This window comes from Lutjanus erythropterus, chromosome 1 (genome assembly GCF_056507025.1).
Source record: "Lutjanus erythropterus isolate fLutEry1 chromosome 1, fLutEry1.hap2, whole genome shotgun sequence".
NCBI lineage: Eukaryota > Metazoa > Chordata > Actinopteri > Lutjaniformes > Lutjanidae > Lutjanus > Lutjanus erythropterus.
Window position 1 is genome coordinate 14,637,025 of NC_139317.1, and position 19,728 is coordinate 14,656,752.

The window sequence follows — 19,728 nt, forward strand, 5'->3', positions numbered from 1 at the left end:
CCAGCCAATGACACTGCAAAACTTGCAGGGAAGCTTAATGACTTATTTGCGGTGTTTGAAAGAGACAATAACCAACCCCCAGTCAGTCTCGCACTGCTCAGGGACACACAGACTCTTGTTCCTCACACACATGAGGTGTGGTGAACATTTCACAGCATCGACACACAGAAGGCAGCCGGACCCGATGATGTATGAGGGCGTGTACTCCCAGCATGCGCTGACCGGCTGGCAGATGTATTCACACACATCTTCAAATAATTCCAGTTCTCAAAAACTCTACAATAACCTGCCCCAATTACTATCAGCCAGTCGCTCTCACCCCCGTCATTTCAAAATGCCTTGAACGACTAGTTCTCACCCACATTAAAGACACTGTCCCAGCTGATCTGGACAAACACCAGTTTGCCTATTGGGCAAACAGACTGACTGAGGATGCCATCTGTGTGGCTCTTAATACAGCCGTCTCCCACCTGGAAAAACAAACCACATATGTCAGGATGCTCTTTGCTGACTACAGCTCGGCATTTAATACCATCATACTGGGCAAACTGGTCGAAAAACACCACACACTGGGACTGATGCCATCCATGTGCAACTGGTTGATAGATTTTCTCATCAACCGGCCCCAGAATGTCAGACTGGGCATGTGTACATCCTCTGCCCTCAACCTGAGCACCGGCGTCCCCCAGGGATGTGTGCTGAGTCCCCTTATTTTTGCATTTTTCACCCACAACTGTCAGCCCACCCACAACTCAAGCACTATTGTTATGTTTGTGGATTATACTACAGTCATTGGACTTATAACCAACAATGATGAGGCTGCATACAGGTAGGAGGTTCGGAACCTGACAGCATGGTGTGTTGACAACAATCGCCCCAGTATATTGTTCTGTTACATCCATGTTGTCAGCTCTGAAAAATGCAACATGCCACAGTATCACTCCCTTACTTGTGTCAGAGAGCTAGAGATGTGACTAAAGATGGTCTTGACTTGGTCTCAACCGTCAAAGTCTTGGTATTTTCTTGGTCTTGACTTGGTTTTGGTTTAGGTGGTGTTAACTACAACACTGGTCAGTGGCACTAGAAGAAGAGTCAGGGAGTCACCAGAGACATTAGGATTTATCCTCTGGGTGATCTGTACCAGATTTCATGGCAATCCATTCAGTATTCAGGCTGGAAGAATGTAGTGAACTAACCAACTGATATTGGCATCCATAGAGCCACACAGTTAGCATTGTTGTAAATTCAGTTATAGAATAAAATAAAATAAATAATTTAAATTACCTAAAAGTTTTGGGCGAGTACAGGTTTAATCATTTTAACCATCATTCTTAATAGTGTTCTTACATCTTTAAAAACTGCACTCTGAGAATCTGAACTCAGTTCAGATCCAGTCATTTGAAACTGTAACCGGTGCCCAAAAAAGGTTGAGATAGATTAAACAGAGAGTGAGTCATGTTATGCCCCCGTGAATACTATGAGGTGTGTTGTTTTCACAAACTGACAGGGTGAATTTACCTGATCACCTGGTCGCTCTGCATCCTGAAACAACCCAGGGGGTTTATCTAAAAGGTGATGTCTTTGTGGATCCACTACCGCCTCAGGAAAAAGGAACTTCACAGGTATCAGAGATGGAAAAGGGCTTACAGCACACCAGCAGGGATTGAAGTAGAGACATGATCCATGAAAGACCCCATACAGGTGATGCACTGAAATGTCTTTTGAACACAGACATGCACACAGAAACAACGATGACCAGTAATCCAACAGGGTGTAATGTGCCACAGAGGAAGAACATCACTAATCCCTGTTAATCCCTGTGGTTTTTCAAGAGCTGCTAGGCAATTCTTTGTGCTTTAATTGTATGAGATAGCAAATGAAAGGTGTCGTGGGGTCGGGAATCATTATGTGGAGGCAAGATAAGACTGCCAGGAGCAAAAGAGATGAAACCGGTTATAGTGTTAAGCAGAGGAGAAGGAGGAGATGAGAAACCAGGTAAGAGGACGGCCTGGATAAAGCACAAACTGTACATTCTCGTTCCTCTTATACACTTGTGCATAAGTGAAAAACAAAACATATCAAAGAAGCAAAAGATCAATTAATAATGTTTTTTGGTTTTTGTATGAACATAGAACAGACAAGGACAGGGACATTACAGCCCAATCAGTGAAAAGAAAAAGGGTCCACACAAAAAAATGTTAAAAGTAGAGATGATTATAACAATCCAATCCAAGCATTTCACAGTCTTCTCCTACTGAAGTTGAAGAGGCAAAGTCATTTTCTCCACTGAGTGAAATGATTACATTGCTAGCACAAAGCTTGCTCAACTATTATTGGAGCACAGAGTGAAAAGGTGCAGCACTTAAGAAGGGTCAGTTGGTTGAATTTTTATTCTTTATGATGAGGAAGCCCTTTTACTATAAGCATCAATAAGTATCTAAATTATTCTTGAAGGCTCATTAGCAACAGGGGTCATTATTTCCTTTAGAAGGAAGTCATGGATCTGCAGGTACAAGTGAAAAAATATTAAAAACTATCATTATTAAGATTAGGATTGCTATTATAAGCAATCATCTTTTGCATGTTTCACCCCTTTTAAGAGGGCTTCTTGCTTTGTGAAAATCCAATTCAGGAAATTATTCATTTACACAAGGAGAAGGTTATGCTTGAAGCACTAAATGTCATGTAAATATCAAGCAAAATATGTTATCATGCCCTCTTCATGAGCTGCCTCTTGCTGCTTACTTTTACAGCCAAAATACACAGTTCAGTTATCGTTTGTTGCAGCCCCCTTCCTGTAATGCAGTAAATGCCATATTGAAGCTCCTGTGAACTTGCACAGAGTTGCACAAAATGCTGCAAGATATACAAGCATTTAACAGACAGTTGAGGCAGCAGGTATTACAAAAGCCACAGAAAACCTTCTGATAAATAAAAGGTGGGTGAGAGGATAAATCCTCTCAGCCTCCAGTCTTTTTTATTATGATTAAAGCACAGTGTTTCATTTCTCCTTCACAGTCAACAGCCATGATGACACGTGCCACAAGTGAGAGTTACAAAAGAGGCTTATTTGAAAGTTACACATATTCAATATCATGCTCATATGTGCATCATAAATGATGATTCATCTCCGTAATCTGCTACCATCAGCACAATTTCTAATGTCATATGACTGAGTGGAAATTTTTCATTGGCTTACAGGCTGATTGTGGTGGCGTGTAAACAGACACAATTTTAGGAAGTCAAACCATGAACTATCGCTGCAGCCTTGAGCAGAGACTCATGAAAACAGCTAGTACCAACTCTCTCGTACCCCACAGGTAAATACAGAAATAGACTTATGATATCTTCTCTCCTTGATTGATCTTGTTTCTGTTTGTGTTGGTCAGCTGTGCCAGGCTTTCTGCTCTGCACAGCATCACTGACTTCCATTACCGGAACGCATTTTATTTACGAATGACTGATCACAACCTGCATGTTTAGCTTTGATTGTATTATGATAATGATAATGAAGACCATAGTTATTATTAATTCATCTTTTCAGATCAGAAAATACTTCTATGTGTCATTCTAGAGGGCATGAACAAACATTTTGTCATTTAGTACATGAAGTAGTCACAGGTAAACACAGGTTACCAATGATACTAATGAAGGCTCTGTTCAGGTCAAACAGACTTGATTGTGTATTTTGGCTCACTGGAAAAGCTCTGCTACATTAAATGGACAGCTCTGTCTCCTAGAAATTATGTTAGTATACAACTAATTTGTAATAGCAAATACATTTTGAAGATAACGTAGTGCAGACCAAATTGCATTTTCTATTACCATAATGAGGAAATGTTGTTAATTAACACTTTGAAAGTGAAACTAATGATACTGAATGTATCGGTGAAATTTTCACTGGCAATGTATTTCATTTGTTTTCTGCTAAAATAAGCAGTCTTACAATACATCATTATTCAATCTTTTATTAATACTTGCTTTTATCTACGCTCACATACGCATCCATTCGCATCATGGCTGCCTTGTGGATGTCTGTATTATTTCGTTCCCCAAGACTGTTCTGCCAAGTGCAGCTGTGCTGTGATTGGCTGTGCTTGTTGCTTCAACTATGTGTCCTTGTGATTGCCAGAGGGCTGTTTGAACATTGTGTTCAGGTATAATTTAAACATAAGCCACGATCTTTTCCTAAATCTGCACAAGCAGTTTTCGTTTTTTAACCTAACCAAACTAAAACTGAAAGCTACAATTAATTTAAAAAAAACTGAAACTAAAAAGTCAGCTAAGTTTAATAAAAAAGTTTAGTGTTAAGTGTAACTTAGTTTCACACAGGACAGGAAGCTCAGTCCTGTGTTTGATCCATTTATCAGAGGTGGCAAAAGTTCACGTATTCTTTACCCAAAGAGAAGTAAAGATACTTGTGTAAAAAAACAGACTCTGGTAAAAGTACAGATTCGCCTTCTTTACTTATGTGAAAGTGAAAAAGTACAAACTTGGAAATGTACTCAAAGTATAAAAATAAAAAGTAGCTGTCTTTTACATTGTTTTTCATCTTGTTGTGCTTTTTAAGTCCTGCTACGTATTTTTTGTTGTTTTTGGTTTTGTTACATCTATTTTGTCTTGTGACATCTTTTTCATCATGTTATGTCATTTTTCTTTTCCATTGTTTTTCATCTTGTAACGTTGTTTTCGTCTCTAAAATTCCCCCTGAAGGCATTAAACCTAAAGAAACAAGCCTGTTTTGAAATTGCGAGGAGTAGGAATACTGATATTTGTGTTAAAATCTAGAGAATAAAAGTGAAAACTTATGTTAGTTAGGTATGATGTTCTATTCATGTACCCCAGTAAGCCACGACAGTGTGACAGAACTAGTGAACTAAGTGTGAACTAAGCCATCATTCATTTTATTATTTACACCAGTGTTTTTCCAGTGAAACAGACCTATTGCAAATAGCATGGAGGCATGGAGGAAAAACACAGCAAACAACTTGTTGCCTGGCTCTCTGGCCTTTCTTCCAGCTGCATTCCCACTTCCCCAGGTCTCTCAGTTGCCATTCGTCACCAGTCCACCAGATGGCCTCTGACTTTTCTGCTTGCCTTCACTCCCATCTGCCCTGCAATCACTGCAATCACCTCATCCCATTCACCTGGACTCTTCCCTGCCTCGTCCCTGAAACTCGCCGTCACAGTCTGCTGTTTGGACTTGTCACAAATTGTCTGTAAACTTCATTACCTTCTTGTTCAACAGTAAGCTCACTGAACTGTCCTTCTCTGCCTGCATTTGGGTCCTTCTCCTGCTGCTTCACGCTGACACAGCTGTTGTAATATTTTCTGTTGTCATAAATGAAGAAAAAGTTAATGTTGTTATTTGATGTTATAAACAAATCAGGGAGGAACATGATAATTCTTCCGACATGTTTGGTCTGCTCTAGTTCCACCAGTTTCCTTTGAAAGTGGTCGCCACTGGTTACAGCAGACCACTTTAGAGAGAAAGGCAGAAACTATTCATGAATCAGCTATAAGTGTACTACCAATGCTATGAACATTTCCATGGAAACATAAATTGCTTGTACACCTGATGATGAGGTTACGAGGTGCCACTGATGTCACAAGGCAACCAGGACATGTGAAGGACACACTTCACAGCATCTTCTTGAAATCTTAAGTGATTGCCTAGCAACTGCTCAGACTGGAAAAAAAAAACAAAAAACAGCAAACATCAAATTGGTCTTCATGCACTTTGGTTTTTACAGATGAAACTGAAGCTAATATGAGAGTGAGTTTAGAGAAACCAGGCTAGCTGTTTCCACTCTTTGTGCTAAACTAGGCTTATATTAAGAAACTGCCATGAGAATGGTATTGATCTTCTCTGACTGCCCACCAGAGAGCAAATAAGCATATTTCAAGGGCATAGAATTGGGTAGGGATACTGAATTGTCCCATGAAATAATTTTGATTAAAAATGTAAATATAGTCACTGCTGTCTGTCAATGTCTAGTCAATATTAGTCAGATTCAGTGTTTTGATAAAGCACCTAGATGTAAAAAGTTTTGAAAGATTGCATGCTTGTCTTCATTGTGCCTCACATAATGGTGTCTTCTTATTGCCAAAATATTTGCTGTCAGATCTTGAGTTACTCAGACCATCAAGGGGTAAAGTAAGAAATAAACACAAATGTATTATTTTGTCATTTGTTTCCATGTTGTAAACTTAGTCACTGCTCCTCTGGCAGCTGCATAGCGTCTCGCTGTCTCCCCTTGCACCCTGCGTCAGGGACTGTCAACGTTTATTATGCATGATCAGGAGATGTAACCCAGTGAGTTTCATTCACTCACCACAAGTGACCCCTATCCCTGATGATTTAGCTCCAGCTGGGACATGTTTATCAGGTCCACCAAGTATGGCATGAAATATCCTCCCTTGGCATGTTTCTAAAAAAGTTTAACTAATCTTGGTTAGTTTTTTTTTTTTTTTGCCATATTTTACCTGTGAATGAGAAAATGTTTTTTTCTCTAAAAGTATTTATTTTTCCACACCAGAAAAGCAATAAATGTTTCTTTAGTTATTAAAACTGAGATATATTAAATCTTTCTAGTTGGCTTGTTCCATTTATGTGCAGTTATTTCCAGCAGTTATTTCCAGCTGAACAAAGCAGGAGGCTCACAGTTATGACAGTGTGTTTATGTCACTAATGTGTGGTCACATTTGAATGTGTTTTATTGCACTTCATAATTTGAGTTGATATATGAGATTTTTTCTTTTTCATGTTTTTGAAATTACTTAATTTACTATTTACATGAGTGCTGGTTGGTTCCTTTAACTAAAATAATGCACTTGCTATGATGCTTTACCAACAGTAGATGGCAGCATGAGACTAATTTTTTTGTTTAATTGTTGTCAGAAGGATTGCTGTTTTTCCTTATAAAGTTTTTTCTCAAACGTACACACAAGAAAAGTGGAACTCTGCACACAAGTATAAAAACTCAAAGCTCATGTATCATCAGCAGGACTCCAAGACAGCTGAACTCTAAACACACTTCCTGTGTTTTCACTCAAATAGAAAATTTAAATCAAAGTTTTGCAAAAGTCTGAGCACAAATCACAACATTTAGCATACTTTGTTCACCTGTAAAACACTGGCCTTCAAAATACGACACCTTTCAACCACCTGTCAGAGCATAAACAGGCCTGAGGTCACCTTTACTGTGTTGGGGGGAAAATGAACAGCATGGAGAACAGAGAGGAAGAGGAAGAGAGGGTGCAGCTGTAGGAAGAGGAAACTAGATCATTACACCCCCAGAAAGACAGTTTCTCACTGTCGGACAGTATCAACAACTCTATCAGTTTACAGTCTGACTCCGGGAAGCTGGTTGTTTTGCACCACACATATGAATACATGGATCAAACACAACTCATAAAAACAATGCTGCACACTGATGGAATAAACTGTTTCTATCCATGTTGTAAAATCAGTCAATACATCCATACATTTCCCAAGGTTGGATTTTGCACTGAAAATCACAACAGAACATATTCTAAATGGCATATAGTACATAAACACAGTAGCAACATTTGTGGAGACAAAAAAGAAAGCATGAAGTACAATAAGGCCCTGGACTACTGATTTTAGAGAAAAGCTGTTTTTTTTTCACCTGTGTTCATGTCAAAATGTCCAAATGAGGCTGAACTCTCTGTCTGCCTCTCCCAGTGTCAACCCGAAGTTTACATCATGGTCAGTGCTGCTCAAATCAGCACTGGTTGACCATGTTGGTTGACGATGCATCAAAAGGAGCAACAGAATATTTGAAACTGTGTCACATTTTTTGGAAGCTGGAACAACAAGGGAAGAAATTGGGTTACCTGTTTTGACTGAGTGCAGTTGATAGTGATCATAGTTTGATCTTGACTGCAAAGACTTTATTATTTTCAAGCCTCAAAATAAGGCAAAATCCTCTAAAACTGGCGGCCCGTGGTTTAATGAGCATCTACTGTGGCATTAAAAAGTCTGGAAAGGCTGCGCATACCGTGAAGTCATTTACAATCAGTTGATCAGACATTGGAGGATGGTATGCTTAAGATTAGTTCCTGAAACATTGTGGTCTTTGGTTGTTTCTCTCTTTCTGTTTCGTGTGTGTGTGTGTGTGTGTGTGTGTGTGTGTGTGCCTCCAGGTGATAAACCCTCGTCAAACCAGTCTGACAGGACAAAACACTTCTCTTGTTCTAACAGCACACATTAGTTTTTCACCGCACCTCCCTCTCTCACTGTGGACTGTTTGGTTTTGTCCTTTTAACGCCCCTCTCTCTCTTTTACAACATAAGGCAGATTGTTAAAAAATAAATTAATAAATAAATAAAAAGGAAATTACAGCCTGTTGCACGCATATCTGTTAATATCATGGGCTACTGATGAAACGTTTAATATTATGTTAAATTTAAAAGCAGCGGGAAAATATTTGATCCTTTCGTCAAAACAACCCTGAGAAAACTCATCCAGGATAGGAGTGCCTGAAAAGTCACGCATAGACGGACAAGCCGAAACACGCTGTGTGAACGGATTAAGAATGTTACCTGCACCTGCTGTGATTGGCGGAGAGCGCTGTCAGTCATTCAGACGCGGCAGGCGCACCCATCGAGCGCATCACTCAGGTTTCGATGCAAATAATTACCGGGCGACTCCAGATCGGTCTGTCATTGTAGAGGGGACAACTGCACGAAGAAGAATAACTGACGGTCTGTGGGGACAGAAAAAAGTCTCTGAGCGATGGAGGACAGGATTTATACCTTGGCCTTGCTGTTTCTGGGTGAGTTTTCCTGCGACAAAATAACATTTGCGGGGTTTTTTTTCTCTGAGCCTTCGCGAGCTGCCACACCTGTTTGCGCACCTCCGCCGCAGGCCCAGGTAACCTGTTCATGCAGGTGACTCGTGTCATCGGTTTGTTGTTAATTTACCCTTTTTCGAAAAATAACATGGACATAGAAAGTATAATTTAGAAATAGGCTAGTGGCAGCTTGAAAATTAACATAATTAAATATTTAAATGTTTTTCACTCGACTCGTCTTTCACCTTATAGAGTGGTTTTGGTTTCTAAAAAAGGCCTGAGGCATGTTTCAAACGAATAACCATTTCAATCAAACTTAACTTGGCTTACAACTAGCGTTTGTTTTCACTATTGATCAATTACTCAATTATTTTCTTGATCACTGAGGTCAAGCATTTGGTTTAGGCCTGTAAAGAGCTCGTACACTCCACTACAAACAAATTTTTGGCATTTTTCTCTGTCATAGCCACCATCTGAAAGCTGGAACTTGAAGATTAATTAAGTTAATCAATCTTAGATGCAGCTCAGTGCTGCGTGTCAAGTTTTTCCACTCATAAATCTGAAATAAACATTGTGTTTACTCACATGTTGAAAGTTTGAAAGATTGTGTAAGGGGTCTTGCTTTGTAGAGCTGCAAGGAACAGTCGATTGTAAAATTATTCGCCAGCTATTTTGATTTTGATAATTGATCATCGGTTGAAGTAATTTTTTAAGATAAAAAAATGTCCAAAGTCTCTGATTTCAGCTTCTTTATTGCAAATGTTTTATAGTTTCTTTACTCTTCTCTGACAGTAAATTGAATATTTTTTGGGTTGAGGACAAAACAAGACGTTTGAGGACATCATCTTGGGTTGTGGGAAACAGTGATCTACATTTTTCACTATTTTATGGATCAAACAAGTAACTGAATGATGGGGAAAGTGATCAACAGATTGATCGATAACGAAAACGTGCTGCATATGTTTGGACCTGTTTTTCAATTTGAAACTGACACACAGGATGTCACAGGGTTAATTAATTGAGAAAATTTAAACTGACGGATTGACAATGGAAATAATTATTACTTGCAGCCCTTTTGCTTTGTTTGACAAATGGCACAGAATCCAAAAATATCCAGTTACTGCAGAAGAACTTGTGATTTTTTTTTGCCTTTTTTGCTTAAAAAACAATTATTACTGATTTCTGTTCTGTTTATTGACCAATTTGTTTCAGCTCCACACACAAGAGATCTGAGACAATGTGTGCTGTGTTTGTATGTGGGTGGGGGGGTGGGGTAATAAGTTATTTGTAGCCTACAGATCTCAGGTTCTGCTGCTGGATCATTCTGTGTGAAGGCACATTTTACACACAGGTTGTAATACAGTCACATTAACATAATTACTTTGTTATTTAATCTAGGGCTGGGCAATATAACTTATGATTAATATCTTTATTTCTAGGCTGTGTCTCAATATACAATGTTTATCTTGTTATAGACAATTTCTCTAAAGGAACATACTGTGAATTCTCAAATACTGCAGGCAAATGATGGTCAGACAGAATATGATGCACTGATGTAGATTAATGATCCATCAGTAGGGTTGGGCCACACTGACAAAATCAAGTATCACAATTAATATTGTAGCAATGACTAATAACATAAGATGAGAATAGATAAGATAAGAAAAGAAAAGGATATTCACTTGTTACAGCAGCTCAAACACCAAAAATACAGTCAGAAAAAGAAGTGAGTGATAAATAGAACACAATTTAATTCAAAATAGAATAAAATTAAAAAGAATAAAAATTAAAAAGAAAATTTAAAAAATACACAAAGAAGTTTGGTTTGGTTATTAATACCAACAAATTAATTCCATTTATTGGTGAAAAGTTATTTTTAAAGATTTCTATATATGGAATTCATGAAATGTTTTGGTTTACTTTATTTCTAAAATTGCTCTGTGCCTGAAAACACCCTTGCCCCAGACAAGGAGTCACAACTTCAAAAAGTTTAAGTATTCAAAATCTAAAAATGACAATACCTGCTGAAACACAGGTGTTAAATGTGCCATTATAATCATCTTTGTTTTAAATAGTTTTTTTTTTAATGAAAATGTTGACTCTTTAAATTTGTGGCCCAGGTTTCCACCAACTCTGTTAGATTTTTACAAAAAACATAATTTCATCAGGCATAAAACGGGTTAGCTATACCCAAAGGACCCCTGTCTCACTTACTGGTTTAAAAGGGGTGGGAATACTGCTGAAGCACTGGTAAACTTTTTATTTTTCAACAAATTCATTAAATAATATTGCTATTAGATATGTCTCAACCAAAACAAGTTGACTCTATAGTCTCTCTGAATGCTGTGAAATGAGAAATCAGATTTTTCCATCTGACTGTTTACATTTAATTGAAAATTTAATCACTAGGAGGCTGGCCCGTTACAAGGTTTAATAGCCAAGAGTTTGATCTTTTAAAATATATATTTTCCAGTATAATTAGAGAGTAAAATCAAAGCCCCCTCAAAATAGGGTCATTCTCGAGAATGACAGATATTAGAGAGATAGACTGGTGCTTTCACAAAATGAGATTTTCAGTAGTACAATGAGCCCCGTCTGATAAATCCAGAAAATTAGATCACTTTACTTTAATGCAGCCCTTAAAACCAGGAAAAGACAACACTTATGCTATACAATGATACAGCTACATGCAAAATCTAAGATGATATCTAGCCTCTCGTCACAATATTAATATAATATCTATATGTTGCTCAGCCCTAATTTTTAAAGTTTACTGTTTTTATAAATGATATTCAACTGGTCATTAATGCTCTCTGTTTTTAAATCTGTGACAGTGTTGTCAGGTGTTGGCGCCATCACTGTGAAAATTGAGAAGGAGGTATATGAGTATGCCAGGGGGGACAACATCACTCTGCCCTGCAGCTTTACAACCAAAATCGCATCCCCCTCAGTAGTCGTCATCTCATGGACTGCTGACGATCTTGGACCTAATCCTAGCGAGGTCAGACTACTACACTGTACTAATGTGTCACATGGCTCTCTATTAACTGTCTGCTGTTATCATCATAATTCTGATTTATTAGTTCTGCATTAATACACAGAATAATTTAATGTTCCTCTGATGCTGTCTTGAACAGGTCCTCATCCTCACTCATTATTATCCTCCTGGAAGAACTGACATCAAATCGAAGTATGAAGGTCGGGTGTCCCTGGACGTTAACGTTGCCCAGGGAAAGGCTAACCTGAAACTGAACGCCATCACACTAGCAGACAACAAGATATTTCAGTGTCGCGTCCAGGTCTTGGGTGACGATGAGGGCACGCCATACGACAGGGCACGCTTGGTGGTTCTAGGTAACAAGAAATACTCTCTTATTAGGTGTGGAAAAGAGTTGAGTCTTGCATGTTGTTTCAGGCTTTCCATTCAGCATCATATCAGGTATTATACTGAAAGATTTGAAACATCAAAGCTCAGTCAGCATCATGTTTTGCCTTTAACTGTTGTAATTAGTGGTCAACCGATATAGGTTTATAGATGGCTGATGCCCGGTATTTAGCAGGGATGCAACCAACAGAGGTGGGAGTAAGTCACACTTGTGCAAGTCAAAAGCAAGCCCCAAGTCTGTGGTGAGAATTTAATAATATAATAATAATAATTAATATGAAATATGCTCTCTAACAGCCAGTGTTTGACCTTTGTCTTAAAGGCTTGTGGGTTCTGGACTTCCTTCATTACGAGAGGCAGTTTGTTCCATTCTGTGGCTGCGGCATAAATGAATGAAACCTTACCCATCATAGTTTTACATTTATGAAAGTACAGTTTAGCTACCCTAGCTCTGGTATTTCCAACAGTTGTCAAGGAAACACGGGGCTCTGCCATGTAGGATCCTATGGGCCATGTTAAGTTGTGTCTGGCGCCCTCTGTCCTCAACTGGAAGCCAGTGGAGCTGAACGAACTGAGAGATGCCCACCTGACTCCTATGATCTAGCCCTAGTACTACTCACAGTTTGTTTTGTGCTACTTGAAGTCTCCGTTTCAAGTGTTTTTTGAGGCCCCAGTAGGGCGACAGTTTTGGGGACTCCCTATCCAGCAGATGAGCCCTCCTAGCTAGGTATCTGGTTCTGGCATTTTCCTTACCTAAAACCTTTAAGGCCATGGAAACCCAGACAAAGTTTTGTTTCAGCAACATGCTAAACCTAATGAAGTTTACTGATTTTTGACATCTTGTGGTTGCAAAGTCCCCAAAATGAACAAAAATGGACAGTGGGGCCCTGAATTTATAATATTGCTGTAATGGGTTCTAAAGTGAAAATATCAAGTCATGTGACTGACTGTGGATGTAACACAGTACTGTTAAGAGTACTGCTTTTATTTAATCTCAGGAATTGATCTGCAAAATGTGAAAAAAATGTATATTGAGAATTGTATATTAGGTCAGTTTAATGGGAAAAAAGGTGTCAACATTTAGAAAAGACTATGGCGACTGAGGATATATAGGGAAATGTTTGATGTGTGAGAATTATAGTACAGGGCTCAAAACTGCAGAAGATGTGGAAGTAGATCATCAAAAAGACTTCCTGTGTTGATCAGTTTTCCAACATCCTTACTTGAGAAGATGTTGCATGAGTTAATTCTTTATTCGTGTTATTTATTATTTTCTAGTTGCTCCATCGACGCCCATCTGTAACATCCAGGGGAAGGCAGAGTACGGCCAGAACATCAACCTGACGTGTCGGTCTGAGGAGGGCTCCCCGCCACCCACTTATAAGTGGCAAAGTCAAGATGTCAGACACGTACCTCGTGCGCCACATCCCAGAACAACCGACAGTAAGTATCGGTGATGCAGTTTCTGACTGGACCATCGATCCTTGCAAAATAGGAGGCAACTCTCAGTGTATTCATTCATATATTCATTCAACCTTTATACAATCTTGAGAAATGACTGGAGTTAGAACAGTTAGAACAGAAAAAATACAACAACAGAACGCAGTTAGCAAGTGAGTTAATGTTTCACCGTGTGTTGTGAAGTCTTCCAAGTGTGTACAGCACAAAAACTAAAAGCAGTTTTCCCATATTTGTTGTTTGGTAGAGACCCTCTTAGTCCTGTGTGAGTGGTAATATGCAAAACATTGTCAGCAATACCTCTGAATCTAGAGAATGGCACATATTTAATTGTGCATAGGCATTTATTTACCTCTGCAAAAAGACACAGTGAGGGTGAGAACCACGTCGCTCTCTGCTCTGTCATGCGGCCACTGAGTCAATTCTCTGATGTTAAAAGGTGAGCAACTGAAATAAGAAGGCAATCGTGTCTTAGATCCAGTAATGTGTGTATGTATGTGACTGTGTTTCTGTCTTGCAGAGGGAGGCGTACTGTCTCTATTCAACATCTCCAAAGAGACATCAGGATACTACATCTGCACCTCAAGCAACAAGATCCGCTCTGCTACCTGCAACCTCACCCTCTCAGTTATGCCACGTGAGCGAAACCTTCTTATATTAACATTATGGGAACTTGCTATTCCCAATAAATACGTCTTTGCTATGATGAATTTGAATATGCGTCCTTCTCTTCTTCTTCTTTTCTCAACCCGTCTTCCTTCCTTCCTTCCCGCAGCTTCCATGAACATCGGCTCGACCGCAGGAATCATTGGTGGAGTCGTTGCTGCGTTGATCTTACTCATCATCGTCGTCTATTGCTGCTGCTGCCGTAAGAAGAAGAAGGAGGAGGAGGAATACACCATGGGGTAAAGTTTTTTTCCCCTGTAAAAACACAAACAAAGACACTCACACTAATGAACAAGATGCAGTGATATTAGAGGTTAAAGGGATAGTTCAGAATATTTGAAGTAGGGCTGTATGAGGTATTTTTCCATAGTCAGTGTATTACCTACAATAGATGTTGGTGGAAAAATCAGTATCAGTGTACACTATATTTAGAATATTTTTACCACTTTACTTTCCAGACAGGAAACCAATGTTTTATAAGACAAATATTGCTCTTTGCAAATCAACCAAACTCCATAGGAAAATCATTTTATCTCGCAGACCATGGCAGTTGCAGGTGTTACTGTTTCATTTTAATCTTTTAAAGAGTTAGTTGGGATTCTCTTAAGTCACACAGAGGCGATCGAAGCAGCTGTAGACCAGGAACTCCTGTGTTCTGTAAGGTAAAATTACTGTTTTTGCCAGTGCAGTCTGGTTGAGTCAGCGGGCAATATTTAGCTTATTTAACAGCGATTTCCTGTCAGAAAAGGAAGTCTGATGGCAGGGTAAAGTGCTGGAAATCTAAATATAGCATACACTTAAACCAGTATCGATTCTTTTAGGTGGGCCTTTTATAGAGGGTAAAACATATTTTGCTGTTAACCCTATCCGCAGCAGTAAAATTAAAGAAGTGAAAGAGACATTCGTTGCCACATGGCCAATTATGGCTTGCATATGAAACAATCTGTTCAGTTATTTAGATTTATAACTGAAAAAGGTTTTGAGGCTGATTTTGAAAGAGGAGACTCCCCAGTCCTTAGGAAGGCCAGCTGTCTACATGTAACATCCGAGTTTACTTCCTTTTTTGCATTGTATCAATGCTTTATTAACAGGGTAAAGTAGGTTTTAGTTCTGTAGGAGTATGAGCTCCTTTAATATAATCATCTTCTTATTTAATAATGCTCACATTTAAACTGAATGCTAGAATTAAAGCAAATGTATTGGGTTTAGTCAGACATTGTGCGAGTGACATTCCCATATAGCCACTGCAAAAAATAAAAAGAAAATATAAAGAAACATTCACATACACATTCCTCCATCCACACACTTAAGTCATTCTTAAAAACATGAGCGTTGACACAGATTCCTCTCTGATTTCGGTACCAGACTGCAGCCGAACATTCATCCTAAACCTTTACGCTCAAACATCTGGCTGTTTTGTGTTCACTCTCCAGAACTCGTGAGGAAGCCTACACTGACAAAGAGCCGGCTAGAAATGGTGAGAGTCGCCGTGACGATGATCAAGAGGACCCACAAGGTTATGATGACTCCAGTGTGAGGAGACCTGCTGATCGCAGTGACCGCTACGAGGAACGGAGTGAACGCGACTACGACAACCGCAAGGAGTACGATGATCGGCGCAGCGATTATGACGACCGCCGCAGCGACTATGACGATCGCCGCAGTGACTACTCCGACCGACGTGACAGGTACAGTGATCGCCATGAGCGCTACGATGATGACCGCCGCTACGACGACGACCGACACTATGATGACCGCAGAGACCGTCATTATGATGATGACCGTTATGATGAGCCCTATGATGATCGTAGACGTGACAGATCACCTGCGCCACCCAATAATAAGCCACCGCGGAGGGACTACGACGACTAAGGCCTCCAACCTGTATCAGCCACCATCCTCCATTTTCTGTTGATCTCCAGTGACTTAAGTCTAATGGTCCAATTTCTGCCTCCATGGATCTCACTGGGGCGTTAATTGATCCTCCCAAAGTTGAGCAAGCTTTGTACCTGAAAGAACCTTAAAAACTTTCTCCTTTTCCTGTTGCTTGTCTATGTGGAAAAGAAAACCAGATTTTGTAGATTGTTAAAAGACATTGCTGGAGGCCCTGTTAAACTGACATATATAGTCACATCATAGTTAAGTTTAGCAAAACGCTATCCAACTAGTAATCTAGATTGTTACATCTGATATCTAATGTTAGCAAAATGCTAGCTAACTAGCTCGCTAAACTACATCAATCATTATCTAGCTAGTTACATCTGACAGCTATTGTTAACAAAACACTAGAAAACTAGTTTATTAGTTAGTTGTTAGGTAGCTAGTTCCCTGTTTTGTCAATTTTATCTAAAATATGACTTTTACAAGTCAGCCAGCAGGTAAGGGATAATGTACAGTGAGTAGATCAATATTGTGAAATAAATCCCGACAGGATGATGCAGGTCTTGAATCATCCTGAAGGGGTTTATTACGTACGTTACAAAAGCAAAAAATTGAATTTGGCACACATTTATGTGACATAAAATTAATTAATTAATTTAAAAAGGATTTTATAGATTTATTTCACAATAGTGACCTGCTCACTGTACATTATAATGCTTGTTACATGGTCAAGTACCAAAAAATTCCATAATTGGACACACAGTATATAAAATGATTTTAGTGATTTAACAATGATTTTAGTGGCCATATAGCAATATAGCAGACCTTTGCCATATAGCATGTAGCAACGGTCTGCTATAGAGAAATAACAGACCTTAAAATGCTGTAATTGACCAATCAGAATTGAGTATTTATCAAAGCCATGTAATAACGTCTCTTGATGATCTTTAAAGTTTTTTGTTTTTTTTTCTTTTAAAATTAGACGAGCCTAGCATATCTAAGCAGAAAACAGAAAAAGAGAAAGCTGACTGAGGTTCTGTTGGGTATAATTGTTATTGGGGCACAGAATGAAAAGGGGCAGGACCTAGGAAGGGACAACTGACCTAAAGTCCACAGCTTTGTGAGGAAGAACACACAGTGAGTCCTGTGACCTGTCAGTCACCTGGGTTTATTTTACCATAATGACCCACTCACTGTATATTATCCCTCTTATTTCATAGCTACTTAAGTAAAGAAATCAGTAATTTGACACAAAACATTAATTTAAAAATGACTTTATTGGACCTCTAGAGTCTATGATCAGAGCTGTGTCCATAGCAACGGTCTATTATTCATAGCAGCAGTTTTCTATTCAGAAATAACAGATCTTAGAATACAGAAACTGACCAATCAGAATCAAGTGTTTAACCAAGCTGTGTAATAAACTAGAATTAAGAAGACAAGTAATTTGTAATTTTCTCTTTCACAGGTAGAACAATTTTGAGTCAAGTCATTTGTTTGTGGGAGGGTTAATTGAAGAAGGGCAGGGAACCTAAAATGGCGCCCACAAAGCCCATCTGATCCTTTTTAAACAGGATGAGGGTAAGTGGGTGGGGTCCAGAGTTACAACCTCCCAGGCGTAGGTATAAACACTGCCCGGGGCAAAATCTGTACATAATGTATACCAAAACTCACATCATACAAATATTAAGAACTGTATTAAGGCAAATGTTTTACAGAGAAGAACTAGCAGGATTATCCTTAGCGAGCTGTATAATCCTGAAATGAGTCGACATTTTAGCTTTAAAACTCAATATGTTGGCATTGTTGCATAAGAATTCAAGGTCTTATGTGTGTCTGTCTGTTTGTGTCTTGATTTTTAGATGCTGTTTGGTGTAACTGGTGGTAGTTTTTTTTTTTTTTTTTAGGAAGTTACCTCCATGTGAAAGAAAATGGCTTCAGTTTTGTGTAAGCCAATTCTTTATGCTTCATAGAATTGTATGTGTTTATTTACTGTATATTCTTTTATACAAAAACACTGAACCAGTTTTAACATCCTTTCTGTTGAGTGCTTCCATTTTTTTCCACCGTAATGTTAGAGAAACTAGTGCTACAACTTCCTCTGATTGTAGGGATTGATATTGTCACCACAGATCTCTCGGGGCCTTTTTTTTTTTTTACAACTTAAATGAAATTTCCAATTTTAATAGGATGAACTTTATTGATCCAACATTGCAGAAATTCCCTCATTCAGCGGCTCAAGAGTCAGAGGTAGAAAAGGGAGAGTGATTCAAATGTATTTTCTCATGTTTTTATGTTGAATTATTTTATAGAAATTTCTCTTGAAATGCAGTGAAATATGACAATGTACATATGCTTTTATTTGTATCTCGGCAATAGTAATGTCACCAGTTTTACACTGGGATTACAGTGGGATTTATCAAGATTATAATAACAGATACCTGTTATTGTGCTACATTTTGAGATGCATTCCATTCATGAAATATGCTGCAAAAAAATAAAGTTGATGAAATAAAATGAATGATGCAGTTTCTTGCGACTGTGAATCCTGAACACTAGATGGCAACATTACAAGCAACACAAGTCTCATATGATCACATAATAATGACACAATGTAGGATGTAATGTATATTACTAGTTGTTTTATTATTATTATTATTATTATCATCATTATTATTATTAGTAGTAGTAGTAGTAGTAGTAGTAGTAGTAGTAGTAGTAGTATAGTCTTAATTATTATTGTTGGGGATTTATTCACGTATTTTTTTAATACTTAAAGTTTCTTTGCTATGTCTTTCAGACTTCACCCTCCCGTTTCCCTCCATCACCGCAACCACCCATTGTCTTTGGACAATGAGTAAAGTTACACAACGAGACAACCAGTACCGGATATGGGTCATTCGGACTACAAAATAAATTTATAACTTAAAGAAATTCACTTAGTATTCAGTCAGTTGCTATGAAGAACAGCGTGCTGCTGTTGACACAGTTCTGATCATAGATACTGGAGGAACAATAAAAAATATTGTTAAATCACTAAAATTATTTTAAAATTAATATTTAATTTGACAATAAATTTGACAATCCATTTAAAGGTTTCTGTCTGATCTGAAGCAAATCTTTGACAATTTATTGACTTTCTTTGGTACATAACCATGTAACAAGCTGGATAATGTACAATGTGCAGGTCATTATTTTGAAATAAAGCCATCCAATTATTTTAAAATTAAAATTTTGTGTCACATAAATGTGTGCACTCTTTTATTATTATTGTTTGTGGGGGGTGGAGGTATCATCATCGTGTCGAGATTTATTTCACAATAACGATCTGCTCACTGTACATTATCCTGTGCATAACTTTATTATTTCAGTTAACATCACACTAGAGGAAATGGGTTTCCACAAGCGTCTGCGTCAGCGAAGCTTTAATTTTGAAAACCCTTGCCGGAAGTTGAGAATTTTATTTTGATACGCTTGACAGTGGTCCCGCTGCTGGTGCTCCGCGGACCTGTCCCGTTA

General features: G+C 38.4%; 1 protein-coding gene across 1 annotated transcript; it reads left to right on the plus strand.

Annotated features, from left to right (window-relative positions):
• Positions 1–497: 497 nt before the first annotated feature.
• Positions 498–17,007, plus strand: LOC146332724 (uncharacterized). Its single transcript, XM_084724438.1, has 7 exons — positions 498–693; positions 11,654–11,820; positions 11,957–12,173; positions 13,483–13,647; positions 14,183–14,299; positions 14,438–14,567; positions 15,762–17,007. Exons 1-7 carry the CDS (start codon positions 498–500, stop codon positions 16,198–16,200), a joined length of 1,431 nt encoding a protein of 476 aa, XP_084580564.1. The 3' UTR covers positions 16,201–17,007.
• The last annotated feature ends 2,721 nt before the right edge of the window (positions 17,008–19,728 follow it).